The sequence below is a fragment of the Dysidea avara genome, chromosome 4, assembly GCF_963678975.1.
Source record: "Dysidea avara chromosome 4, odDysAvar1.4, whole genome shotgun sequence".
Lineage (NCBI taxonomy): Eukaryota > Metazoa > Porifera > Demospongiae > Dictyoceratida > Dysideidae > Dysidea > Dysidea avara.
In genome coordinates this window covers 27,155,527-27,169,844 of record NC_089275.1, presented here as the reverse complement: position 1 = coordinate 27,169,844, position 14,318 = coordinate 27,155,527, and the positions used below count along the sequence as shown (strand labels likewise).

Here is a 14,318-nt window from a genome sequence, read left to right as displayed (position 1 = left end):
TTGGCACAAAATTCACCTAAATTGTTGTTATTAAAATTTTTACCATTAACCTACCATCACAGCCATTTCTTGGCCGCCACCTTGGATTTCATATCTTTTTTCACCATAGCCTTTTTGAGGGCCGCACACTTTTTTTACAGCTTGGCTGTTTTGGATTAGATATTATATTCTCTAATATTCCCTGATGTTTATATACAACATTTCTTACCATAGTATAGTTATATTTTATGAGTGCTCTATTAAGTGCAGACTGAGTTTTAGTGTCCAGACATTGTGTCAGGATAACTCGGGCATGCCTGGCACTATTCTTTCTTTAAAGCGATACACACAGAGATCAAAGAAGAAGGTTGGGGAATAGCAAAAAAGTGAAGGTTGTTTTGTTACAAAGTAAGTGACAGTATAATCTTCTTGGCTGCCACTTTAGATAACACACCTTTTCATACTAGCCTATTTTTGGAAGACCGCAGCTTTTTTACAGCTGGGTTTATTTGGATTGGATTATTATATCTGCTGGTATAGACAACCTTCCTTGTTTCACCACTTTTTCTATGATCTCTAATCAAGCTTAATTCCTAAATTTCTTTCTACTTGTGTAATTTATTCAATAGTGTGCCATAAATGCATACAGTATTTTGTCCTTGTAACAGTATAATACCAACCCACACTCACCTACTACACTGATATTCATCATGTCACTGTTCACATTATCAACAAACACACTACTATTAGCTTCACAGTAGTACAGGCCAGTATCAGTAAAGTCAGCCATTATAACTGTCAGTATACTAGTAATACTGTTCATTGATGTGGTGTCAACAATATATCTATTACTACTATTAGTGATCATGGTATTGTTGAGGTACCATTGTATAGATGGTGTAGGGAATCCTTCTGCTGTACAATGTAGTGTAAAACTGTTATTAATAACCTCCTCCTGATTCATTGGATGAGTAGTGAACACTGGTCCAACTGTTAACAAGAATAAGTGATAATTAACTAATTTGCTCATTCAAAGTTTCGCAAATACATACACAAGGTAAGATAGAAACTTGGAAATATATGACTCACCATAAACAGTGACAGCATTACTACTAGATCCAGCATCATTAGTGACAGTACAAGTGTAATTTCCTCCATCAAGTGTAGTTACATTACTAATAGTAAGGTTGTTGGTGTTAGTAGTTGTGTTGTTTGAGAATGTGTTAGTCCTGTTCCAACTGTATTCTAATTGTGGCCCACCCTCTGATGAACAATGTAATTGTAGCTGACTCCCATGAGGGTATGTGTTGTTACCAGTGATGTTTACACCATATGGAGCAACTGCGTAGAGAAACAACACAAACTGTTTGTATGGGTAGAATAGTGGTTTATTGTAATTGTTATTCAATGTTCACTTCAGCAACATGCATATTTTAAACAAAGATTAAAGTGAAAATAGCACTATATTTGCCATACAAAACAGTTTATGTGACAACAGTGCTATATTCGTGACCACAGTACTACATATATACAAAACCACAGTGCTATATGACTGCAGATCTACATCAAGGTACGTAGTTATAGCATTGTAGATGGGCAGTTACATGGTACCCCACCCTAAAATCAATACAACAAGGATAAGTAACTGGAGAAGAAAGGCAGAGGAAAAGGCACTCCGGAGGATCTTCAAGGTACGTTCGTCCATATCCAGAGCGAAGTCAATGGTTTCACTGAATGCTGCTTGATGAGTAACAAATAATTTCGCGCAAGTTACACTTGGGTTCCAGCTCAAACATGGAAGTTATTCAAATTAGTTAAAGCATGGCCTTGCTCACGCTATATGACAAACATAGCACTAAAAGAGTGATCTTGAGATGAAATCTTTGTCTCGTGCTATATTTGTCTCTCTCCTACAAGCTATAAATTTCATATCAAGACACACGGTAGTGTGTCGTGCGGCCCAAGAAGCCAGCGTGCCACCCGTGAGTATATTAACAGGAAGAAAGAAAACGCAATTTTCACACCTATGTAGCTCTGTGATACCTTATCCGATTGGAACCAAATTTGCTACAGAGGTGCCGGCCAGCAAGGGGAGTCTACACACCAAATTTGAAGAAAATCGCTGTAGCCATTTCCGAGATACAAGCGAACAAAATTTCGTTTTAATTTCTTCGTTTTTTCTTCTTCTACTTCTTCATTTCGCACACTTCGCAAAATCCGCCATAAAACACGAATGCGTGCTCGGATCAGACTGAAATTTAGCACACTTAAAGGGCTCATTAAGGCGGATCTCTGTACCAGCTTTGGTAGGAATCCGATGAACATTCACGGAGTTATGACCGATTATTTGCGTAAAATTAGGTCGAAGGTCTGTCACGCCTACAGGGTAAACCTCTTTGAGGAATCAGCTGAAAATTGCTATGTAGATGGAGCAACCATCGTAGGAGTGCCTTTTTGTGGTTTGAAAGGAATCGGGATAAAAACCACGGAGATATGACACGAAACCCAACCTGTGTCAAAATTACGCGGTCGATTTTTATGAATAAAAATACTATTAGTTTTCGTGTCTATCAGGCAAACCGCTTAGAGCAATGAGCTGAAAATCAGTTTGTAGCTGGAATAATCATCATAGAAAGTCATTGCAGTAGTACAGAAGAATCGGATTACAAACCACTGAGTTATGATTCGAAAGGCAACTACGTGTAGCAAATGCGAGATCGAGATACTCTAATAGAACAGTCACCCTAATAAAGCATTCAGCTGCATTTATAATTTACTTAATCATATTACATTGCAAGTTATTCTGTAGGGAATTCAACTACAAAAAAGTCACCCTGTAGTCAGATCAGCCAGAAGAAGGTACCTAATAGAGAGTTCAGCTACAAAGAAACCATCATGTAGAGAGTTCAGCTCAAACAAATTGCCCTGTAGAGAGATCAGCTAGAAGAAGTTACCTTGTAGAGAGTTCAGTTACAAAGAAACCATCATGCAAAGAGTTCAGCTGCAAACAAATCACCCAATACAAAGGTCCGCTATGAACAGATCACACTGTAGAGAGTTCAGTTAAAAACAAGTCATCTTGTAGGGAGATCATGATCAGCTAGAAGAAGTCACCTTGTAGAGAGTTCAGCTACAAAGAAACCACCATGTAAGAGAGTTCAGCTGCAAACAAATCACCTGTAGAGAGTTCAGCTAGGAACAAGTCACCCTGTACAGAGATCAGCTAGAAACAAGTCACCCTGTAGAGAATTCAGCTACAAACAAATCACCCTGTAGAAAGATCAGCTAGAAGAAGTTACCTTGTAGAGAGTTCAGCTACAAACAAATTACCCTGTAGAGAGTTCAGCTAGAAACAAGTCACCCTGTAGAGAGTTCAGCTAGAAGAAGTTACATTGTAGATAGTTCAGCTACAAAGAAACTACCATGTAGAGAGTTCAGCTGCAAACAAATCGCTCTGTAGAAAATTCAGCTACAAACAAACCATCCTGTAGAGAGTTCAGCTACAAACAAGTCATCCGGTAGAGAGATCAGCTAGAAGGATAACCTTGTAGAGAGGTCAGCTACAAAGAAATCACCCTGCTTCATCTTTTCTTTTTCCTGTGGTAAAGAAAATATGATAGGTTTAAAAAAAGCCTGGGGGTATACAAATACAAAAAGAAGTGAAATCTAATCCAAAACAGCCAAGCTGTAAAAAAAGTGCGGCCCTCAGACAGGCTATGGTGAAAAAAGATGTGAAATCCAAGGTGGCGGCCAAGAAATGGCTGTGATGGTAGGTTAATGGTAAAAATTTTAATAATGACAATTCAGGTGAATTTTGTGCCAAGACCAAGCGGCACCAAATTCACCTGAATTGTCGTTATTAAAATATTTACATAAAACACGAATGCATACTCGGATAGGGCTGAAATTTGGCACACTTGAAGGGCTCATTAAGGCGGATCTCAGTACGAACTTTGGTAGGAATCCGATGAACATACACAGAGTTATGACCGATTATGTGCGTAAAATAAGGTCGAAGGTCTGTCACGCCTACAGGGTAAACCCCTTGGAGGAATGAGTTGAAAATTTATATGTAGATGGACTAACCATCGTAGGAGTGCCTTTTTGTGGTTTGAAAGGAATTGAGATAAAGACCATGGAGATATGACACAAAACGCAACCTGTGTTAAAATTACGTGATCGATTTTTATGAATAAAAAAACTATTAGTTTTCACATCTACCAGGTAAACCGCTTAGAGCAATGAGCTGAAAATCAGTGTGTAGCTGGAATAATCATCATAGAAAGTCCTTGCAGTAGTACAGAAGAATCGGATTACAAACCACTGAGTTATGATTCGAAAGGCAACTACGTGTAGCAAATGCGAGATAGAGATACTCTAAAAGAACAGTCACCCTAATAGAGCATTCTGCTACGTTTATAACTTACCATTACAGAATTATATTACATTGCAGGATATTCTGTACGGAATTCAGCTACAAACAGTTAATCTGATAGACAATTCAGCTACATGCTAGTCACCCTGTAGAGAGTTCATCTAGAAACAAGTCACCCTGTATCAGCTAGAAGAAGTCACCTTGTAGAGAGCTCGGCTACAAAGAAACCATCATGTAGAGAGTTCAGCTGCAAACAAATCACCCTGTAGAGAACTCAGCTGCAAACAAACATGCCCTGTAAAAAGATCAGCTAGAAGAAGTTACCTTGTAGAGAGTTCAGCTACAAAGAAACCACCATGTAGAGAGTTAAGCTGCAAACAAATCACCCAGTAGAAAGTTCAGCTATGAACAGATCACCCTGTTGAGAGTTCAGTTAGAAACAAGTCATCCTGTAGAGAGATCAGCTAGAGGTATCAACTTGTAGAAAGTTCAGCTACAAACAAATCACCTGTAGAGAGTTCAGCTACAAACAAATCACCCTGCAGAGAAATCAGCTAGAAGAGGTCACCTTGTAGAGAGTTCAGCTATAAAGAAACCACCATGTAGAGAGTTCAGCTGCAAACAAATCCCCTGTAGAGAGTTCAGCTAGAAATAAGTCACCCTGTAGAGAGATCAACTAGAAACAAGTCACCCTGTAGAGAGTTCAGCTAGAAGAAGTCACATTGTAGAGAGTTCAGCTACAATGAAACTACCATGTAGAGAGTTCAGCTGCAAACAAATCACCCTGTAGAGAACTCAGCTACAAACAAATCGCCCTGTAGAAAGATCAGCTAGAAGAAGTTACCTTGTAGGGAGTTCAACTACGAACAGATCACCCTGTAGAGAGTTCAGCTACAAACAAATCACCCTGTAGAGGGTTCAGTTACAAAGAAACCACCATGTAGAGCGTTCAGCTGCAAAAAAATCAATCACTCTGTAGAGAGTTCAGCTAGAAGAAGTCACCTTGTAGAGAGTTGAGCTGCAAATAAATCACCCTGTAGAGAATTCAGCTACAAACAAATTACCCTGTAGAAAGATCAGCTAGAAGAAGTTACCTTGTAGAGAGTTCAGCTGCAAACAAATCACCTGTAGAGAGTTCAGCTAGAAACAAGTCACCCTGTAGAGAGATCAGCTAGAAACAAGTCATCCTGTAGAGAGTTCAGCTAGAAGAAGTCACATTGTAGACAGTTCAGCTACAAAGAAACTACCATGTAGAGAGTTCAGCTACAAACAAACACCCTGTAGAGAACTCAGCTACAAACAAATCACCCTGTAGAGAGTTCAGCTACAAAGAAATCATCATGTAGAGAATTCAGCTGCAAACAAATCATCCTGTAGAGAGTTCAGCTATGAAAAGATCACCCTGTAGAGAGTTCAGCTAGAAGGAGTCACCTTTTAGGGAGTTCAGCTACAAAGCAACCACCATGTAGAGAGTTCAGCTGCAAAAAAAATCAATCACTCTGTAGAGAGTTCAGCTAGAAGAAGTCACCTTGTAGAGAGTTCAGCTGCAAATAAATCACCCTGTAGAGAATTCAGCTACAAACAAATCACTCTGTAGAAAGATCAGCTAGAAGAAGTTACCTTGTAGAGAGTTCAGCTACAAAGAAACCACCATATAGAGAGTTCAGCTGCAGATAAATCACCTGTAGAGAGTTCAGCTAGAAACAAGTCATCCTGTAGAGAGATCAGCTAGAAACAAGTCACCCTGTAGAGAGTTCAGCTAGAAGAAGTCACATTATAGAGAGTTCAGCTACAATGAAACTCCCATGTAGAGAGTTCAGCTGCAAACAAATCACCCTGTAGAGAACTCAGCTACAAACAAATATGCCCTGTAAAAAGATCAGCTAGAAGAAGTTACCTTGTAGAGAGTTCAGCTACAACGAAACCACCATGTAGAGAGTTCAGCTACAAACAAATCATCTGTAGAGAGTTCAGCTAGAAACAAGTCACCCTGTAGAGAGATCAGCTAGAAACAAGTCACCTTGTAGAGAGTTCAGCTAGAAGAAGTCACATTGTAGAGAGTTCAGCTACAAAGAAACTACCATGTAGAGAGTTCAGCTGCAAACAAATCACCCTGTAGAAAGTTCAGCTATGAACAGATCACCCTGTAGAGAGATCAGCTAGAAACAAGTCACCCTGTAGAGAGTTCAGCTAGAAGAAATTACCTTGTAGAGAGTTCAGCTAAAAAGAAACCACCATGTAGAAAGTTCAGCTGCAAACAAATCACCCAGTAGAAAGTTCAGCTATGAACAGATCACCCTGTTGAGAGTTCAGTTAGAAACAAGTCATCCTGTAGAGAGATCACTTAGAAGTATCACCTTGTAGAGAGTTCAGCTACAAACAAATCACCTGTAGAGAGTTCAGCTACAAACAAATCACCCTGTAGAGAGATCAGCTAGAAGAAGTCATCTTGTAGAGAGTTCAGCTATAAAGAAACCACCATGTAGAGAATTCAGCTGCAAACAAACACCCTGTAGAGAACTCAGCTACAAACAAATCGCCCTGTAGAAAGATCAGCTAGAAGAAGTTACCTTGTAGGGATTTCAGCTACAAACAAATCACCCTGTAGAGAATTCAGCTACAAAGAAATCATCATGTAGAGAGTTCAGCTATGAAAAGATTATCCTGTAGAGAGTTCAGCTACAAAGCAACCACCATATAGAGAGTTCAGCTGCAAACACATCACTCTGTAGAGAATTCAGCTACAAACAAATCGCCCTGTAGAGAGACCAGCTAGAAACATGTCACCCTGTAGACAGATCAGCTAGAAGAAGTTAACTTGTAGATAGTTCAGCTGCAAACAAATCACCCTGTAGAGAATTCAACTACAAACAGATAACCCTGCAGAGAGTTTAGCTAGAGTCAAGTAACCCTGTAGAGAGAATCCTGTAAAGAGTTCATCTACGTACAAGCAGATCACCCTGTAGAGAGTTCAGCTACATTTCAAGTCACCCAGTAGAGAGATCAGCTGCAAATTATCCTGTGGGGATTAATTGACATGTAATAAATATATTCATTATATATATATAATTTGTACATTTACTAAAGTATTTATAAAATCTACTTCATCTTTTTCTTTTTCCTGTGGTAAAGAAAAAAATATAGGTTAAAAAGCCCCAAAGCTGGCCATAGGCCAGCTTTGGGGTATACAAATACAAAAAGAAATGAAATCTAATCAAAAACAGCTAAGCTGTAAAAATAGGTGTGGCTCCCAAAAAGGCCATGGTGAAAAAAGATGTGAAATCCAAGGTGGCAGCCAAGAAATGGCTGTGATGGTAGGTTAATGGTAAAAATTTTAATAACGACAATTCAGGTGAATTTGGTCTTGGCACAAAATTCACCTGAATTGTCATTATTAAAATTTTTACCATTAACCTACCATCACAGCCATTTCTTGGCCGCCACCTTGGATTTCACATCTTTTTTCACCATAGCCTTTTCAAGGGCCGCACTCCTTTTTTTACAGCTTAGCTGTTTTAGTACTTGCAGCAGTGCTTTAACTAATACATATACCACTTTCACACCTCCCTTAAAAAGGAGAAATGGAGGTAGTATATCCATTCTAATTTTTAATTCAGTGTCTTAATTTCTCATTAATGCATTCCAGACTTTCTTGGATTTCTTTGATGAAACAGTGGTATCTCCTCTGCTCTAATAATTATAGTCAATGATACATATTTTACAAGATTGATTGTGAGCATAGGCGGCGGAAAGGGGGGGGGGGGCAAGGGGGCTAAAGTCCCCCCTTGGTCTGCTGAGGAATGATATCACATCAAAATAATGTTTCTTGGAGTGGAGCTGAAAACCGTGATAAAGATCGAGATACTCTAATAGAGCAGTTACTCTAATAAAGTAATCAGTGTGTAGCGAGCTATGTAAGGATTTTTATGTAGTTTGTCAGCTAGAAATGGTAGCTGGTGAGGTGGAAAGCTCTTATCAGTTGGTTGTGACCTTTTTTTTTTTTTTTTTTTTTTGGTCTCACCTTACCAAACTATAGAAATAAGTCTGGGTCAGCCCAGCCCCCCCTCATATCAACTACTTCCTCCGCCGCTGATTGTGAGTTATAGTTTTGTAAAGCTGAGCCAGAGTTAACCTGTGTACTTAATAAAGTAGATAGTTTGCTGCTTCATTGAATGAAGAAGGTCATAGGATAGTATTTTGATTGATTATAGACACCTGATGGTAAGTCACATATAGCACTGAGCATGGCACTTAATTGATATTGTTTACTGTTGTAACTACTTTAGGTTTTCATGGCTAGTAAAGTAAGTACTTTAGTGCACTTAAATGAGCTTACGATTTTGTCTTTTTGTAGACTCTTGGTGCGATGTCACTCACGTGACCATTAGCACTGTAAATATATTCACTACTTTAGTTTATTTGTGGCTAGTAAAGTACAGTACAGCTCAAATATAACTTCACAGCACACGTGTTTTGTGTGATTTCCACACGCGTGAACTGAAGCATGCACACACAAGCTTGGCCTAGTGTACACACATCGACTCACGTGTCTTGTTACACGTGTGAAACACTTGTACACGCCCACTATATGTGTATCAGTACCTCTTGACACATGTGTGTCCACATGAGCACCTGTGGTTGCACTTAGTGCACTGTGGCTACACACATTCATTGATGACTCTCGTGCATGTATCGTAGCATGTACAGTACATGTCTTGATGTAGCATAGTTTAGTCATTAAGCTGTCTAATTTCACCATAACTATGTTGTAATACTTTATTACGCTTGTACACTGTAGCTAATTACAGTACGAAGCACTATATAATGATGTAAAAAACGTGCACGTGACTCTCTTGATTAGGCCTGTATGAGTTGTACTTGTTTTGTGTGCTGCTAGTGAAATTGTAACAAATGTCGCATTGATTCCATGTGATGAAACAATAAAGTAATTACAAAAGATATATAGCATTATGGCGATGAAGAACCACGGAACCAAGTCTTATCTTGGTGCTCCAGAACTGTACGACCCCTCAGTAGACGATCGGACAGCTTATGTACAACGTTTTAACATTTCTGTTTGGGAAATGGATGAACCAAAGCTGTTTTGTCTCTTCCTGTCAATATACTCACGGTGTGGTTGGCAGTTTTATTGGCCGCACAACACACTACTGTGTGTCTTGGTTTGGTGTACACTACTTCACCATCCTTCATGTATGTATTCTATAACGAAACATGAGATGATTCAGTGAGATCGCGATGCATTAACCTCATCAACAAAAGAGATTTTTTGTAATTTGTTATAGTGGTGCTTAAGCACATCCAACTTCCTCTGGTGTGTGGGCTATTGCATCATGTAACTTACAACTGAGTAGAGTTTTGGCACATGTATCAACTAAGGTACTGATCAATAAGTGGTCTACGGAATTTATGTGCCCAGTCAATAGTAAGTATCGGTGGTCAATAATAGGTTGCTGACATGTGATCATTTCAACTCACACTGCTTACAAACAAACACTATCACATATATGGATATCAGGGACAGAAATGTAGAAGGATAGATAAGTCTGATGGCGAAAACAGGGAACTGTTGAGCATTACCAATGTAAGTTATAAGCCAGTATACCAAACTTGGTTGATAATAAGTCACTTATGCTAAAAGACCGATGGTTTTAAAAAAATACTACATTAAACCTTGCTATTGTGACTGTAAGGTAATACATTAAGTTAAGTACTTAGGACTATAAGCTAGTTGTCATATTCTTCTTGTTTCGTGGTCTGCTCAATGGCTGACATGCCCTCTGTGCAGTGGGTTGAAATGCGCATCCACGCATTGCCCAAGCAGTTGTTTTTACAGATCATTCACCATAGAATACATTTTAGTTACTGTCAAATAATCTAAACTTAGCAACTACACTGAGCCTTGCCTAATGTGTAAATTAAAACCCACAATAAAACACTCTGTGTCACTCAATAAAATGAGTCAAAGCATTTTGTAACTTTGAACAGGTTGGGCATCAAAGTCATGGGCAAACCGTGTTTACTTGGGTAATATATAGATACTGCCCAATGAATTAACAAGTTAAACCCCAAGTAGGCTTGAGTCTATTATGCTCCAAAATTTGCCTATTATGCTTTTTGGCATTTACCCAATTTCTACCTATTATGCTTGTTTTTATGCTTTTCAGAAACGCATTATGCTTTTATTTTGTGTAAATAAGTGAAGTTCTTCATACAATAGAACATGAATGAAAGTCACTTCAATTTTCAACATACAAAAATTAGCAATAGCTTGAAATTGGGATGTGCTCCAGAGTTTGTAGGCATTTTAGAGCAAGGGTTCTGGGGGCAAATCTATAGTTCCTTAGAAGCTATAGACATTTTATTGTCTAATATCTTTGTAGTTTTGTATGCAAATAATTATAATAATTATGATAGATCTTCTGAGTTTTAGCAATTGGTATTCAAAGTTTGAACACCCACACTAAAGTGGTATATACATTATAAGTTTAGAGTACTAAAACTAAAGAAGAAGAAAAAAACAGATTGAAATTGCACACATTGGTATATCCTAAATAAACTATCATATAGAGTACATAATATAGTAATGACTCACCAAACAGAGCGTACACATCTGAAGTGTCATTCATTTCATCAGTAGTGGCTATACAGTAATAACTACCAGTATCGCTGGTTGATGAGGATGAGATGTTATAAGTTACACTGTCACTACCATTGGCCACTGTTGACAATGATGAACCATCATCAAACAACCACACCGTCATGATCCGAGGACCACCACTAGCACTACAAGTCATTAACTGACTGTTAGTAAAGTTGAGTAACAATGAAGTATTGGTTGGTTGTAGAGTGAAGGTAACGTATGTGATGTTTGGTCTCAGAACTACATTGGAAATAAGTCATAGTGATTAGTATGTCTGTAGATCATACTATAAAGTGATTATACAAATATGCTTTCATTTTCCAAGCCAACATTAACTGTTAGAAGACAATGTTTACAGAATATAGTACATAAAACATGTTGAATTATATTAAATCCCAGTGTGTGAGAATGTTAAAGTGCCACACTGGGAGATAGCTACAGTACTAGACGTAGTGGTTCTTCTACTGTGTGGAAAGTTAATTATTACCTAGTGACAACTACATAACTTATCACTCTGTGGTATAGCCATTCAGAATTGTTCATGACATCAGAACAACTGCGAATGGTATTGTTTACCTAAAGAGCATATAGTCAAATATGGAAATTTTATTGCAAACAACATGCCAGTACAGTACTTTCACTTGTAAATCTTACAATAAAAATGGTTAATACTTAAATAGACACTATAGCAATTGAATGGTTTAGAACAACTGTCAAGGACTAAATATTCTGTGTTGATTTTCACTACTGTGATCAGTCTCAGCAGTCACTATGGTGAAGAACTAATTATTTTCATATAAACCTCTGGCTCCATTATTCTATCTCAGATTAATACTTGCCACTTGCCAGTCCTTTTAGTCTTTGCACATCACACAATGCCGCTCCACCAAACCAAAACAAAGTTGAATCATACCTGGACACTGCTGCTTCATAAAATCATTCATCACAATTTATTACAGTGCCTCTATACACAACTTAGACAAAATCTTGACCACACCAACAGCTGGGGCAGCTCCATGGCAGGGAGGTTTCTGGAAACAAGTCACGTTCAGATTGAGATACTCTAATAGAGCAGTCAATCACTCTAATAAAGTATTCAGAGAAGCCGTGTAGCAAGCTATGTAGTTGTAATTAATGATTTTTATGTACTTTATCAATATAGTTGGTCTTCACCAAAAATCTAACTATGCTCTTGATCAGAAACCAGTCATCAAAAATCCTGGAGTCGCCCATGGACAGGAACTTGAACAGCAATTTACTTTAATATCCGTAACACTTGCGCACAGGTATTTAAAATAGTTATATCCCATATACTTGGATGACATCAATGTTATTATACTTGTCCATGGCTCTGCCCTGGATGAGTGTAAATACAATGATACTACCATCATAACAGGATAAAACATAACTTATGCAGATATGATTGCAATGGAATGTTAGGCTCCCTATGGAGTTTACACATTATTCAGATTTCAGAAATCATGACTGCGAGTCTTGGACATACATAAAATGTCTTTTATGTCATGTATTTGTCACACAGTGGTGTCTCATAGTTATTTTTAGTTTATAAGTATTTGAGAAAAATATTTGATAACTGAGTCTGACAGTATACTCTAATAGAACAGTCACTAAGTTCTTTCACATACACACTTCAAAAATCACACACACACTCCTGCACAAATTGAACCTAAATATACCCAATGTAATTACCTGTCAAAGTAGAAGTGCTGGATACTGCAATTCCCTCATTGTTAGTAGCAACACAATAGTAACCAGTATTGTTCATGTCATAAATGGGATTAGAAATAGTGTGTGTTGGATTAGTTGTATTCCCAATATACACTCTATCAGAACCACACTCCACCATGAACCAGCTATAACTAAGTGTAGAGTAACCTTCAGCTCTACAACTGAAGTTCACCATCTCTCCTGGGTAGACTGACTGTACTGTGACAGGATGTTCAACTATGCTTGGACGAACTGTGTGAGTTACGTAAGTAAAAAACAATTTTGATTACAAATAAATAAATTATGAAGAGTACCTATTCTTGTATGTATGTAGGATGAATCACAGTAGTTAGCTTAGACAAAAGAAAACTTTCTGAGTTACTTAATCATTCTTACAAAGTTTAGATTAAAAGTTAAATATGAAATTAACAGGCTATAGCAAATCATTTCATGAACTATGCACTAGCAACCTATTTAGTACGGCAATGATCTACATAGGTATGCATTGAAAATCAAAAAACTAGCATTCTCACCGATTAGACTAGCAGGAGTTGAATTAGAAAGAATTCCTAACATATTACTAGCTTCACAGAAATATAGTCCAGTCTGATTGTACAATACTGATGATATGTTGTAAGTGTTATTATCCTCTCCAACTAATAACTTATCACTTCTTTCCATTGATGTATTTCCCATGAACCATTGGTAGGTAAATGGTGGAGAACCAAACTCTGTACATTCAAATATTACGTTAGTGCCCAAACTGACATTGTGAGAGGATAGGGTTATCACAGGTCTCTCTGCACAAAAAAATAAAGATAATATTAAACAATTAATACCATACCTGTTTCACTGCCCATACAAAAGTCTCAATAGTAGCAGTGAAATTTATCCCGTATTTCACTGGTAGCAGTGAAAAAGTTGTAATTGTAATTTCATTGGCTAGAATTTATGTTAACAATTAGTGTTGACACATGTTTAGTACATAGTGACAAATTGCGTACATAGCAACGCTAATGCACAGCATGCGCATATGCAGCGAGTATGGTATTAACTGGGAATAGCATGGGTAGCAGTGAAATTTGGGATAAATACCACTCTTGTTGTATTGGAAATGGTAAATTTCACTCGGCTTCGCCTCGTGAAATTTATCCCCATTTCCAATACAACACTCGTGATATTTATCCCAAATTTCACTGCTACCCATGCTATTACTAGTACAAATACAGTAAATTCCAACTAATTACTGCCATCTAATTTGGAAAAAAAAATTTCTAACGGCTTCTGGAAACATTCTCTAATATTCCTTTTATGTTAGTACTAAGCTCCAATGTTCACAACATTTCATACCATAGTATAGAAAAGTTTAATTTCTGAATTCTCTATTACAATGTTTCACTACACACTGACTGTTCTATTAGTGAGTATCCATCTAGTGTGCATATTATTACTAGTGATGCACTGATACCAATACTTGTGTTGGTATAGGCCCTATTTTGCCGGTATTGGACTGGTATCGGTAAAGCTCTAAATGTCCAATACCAACCAATACTTTGTATGATGTCATCTAATTGA

The 14,318-nt window shown here is 37.7% G+C and overlaps 1 protein-coding gene across 1 annotated transcript in view; it reads right to left on the bottom strand.

Moving 5' to 3' along the window:
* LOC136252720 (hemicentin-1-like) overlaps positions 1-13,603 on the bottom strand; it is a 43,551-nt gene extending 29,948 nt beyond the window's left edge. Inside the window, exons 1-6 of the mRNA XM_066045288.1 lie at positions 13,588-13,603; positions 13,277-13,543; positions 12,726-12,995; positions 10,968-11,255; positions 1,069-1,320; positions 670-969 (exon numbers count right to left, since the gene is read on the bottom strand). Coding sequence (XP_065901360.1) covers positions 670-969; positions 1,069-1,320; positions 10,968-11,255; positions 12,726-12,995; positions 13,277-13,543; positions 13,588-13,603 — 1,393 coding nt within the window. The remainder of the gene's footprint in view (positions 1-669; positions 970-1,068; positions 1,321-10,967; positions 11,256-12,725; positions 12,996-13,276; positions 13,544-13,587) is intronic.
* Positions 13,604-14,318: the final 715 nt, after the last annotated feature.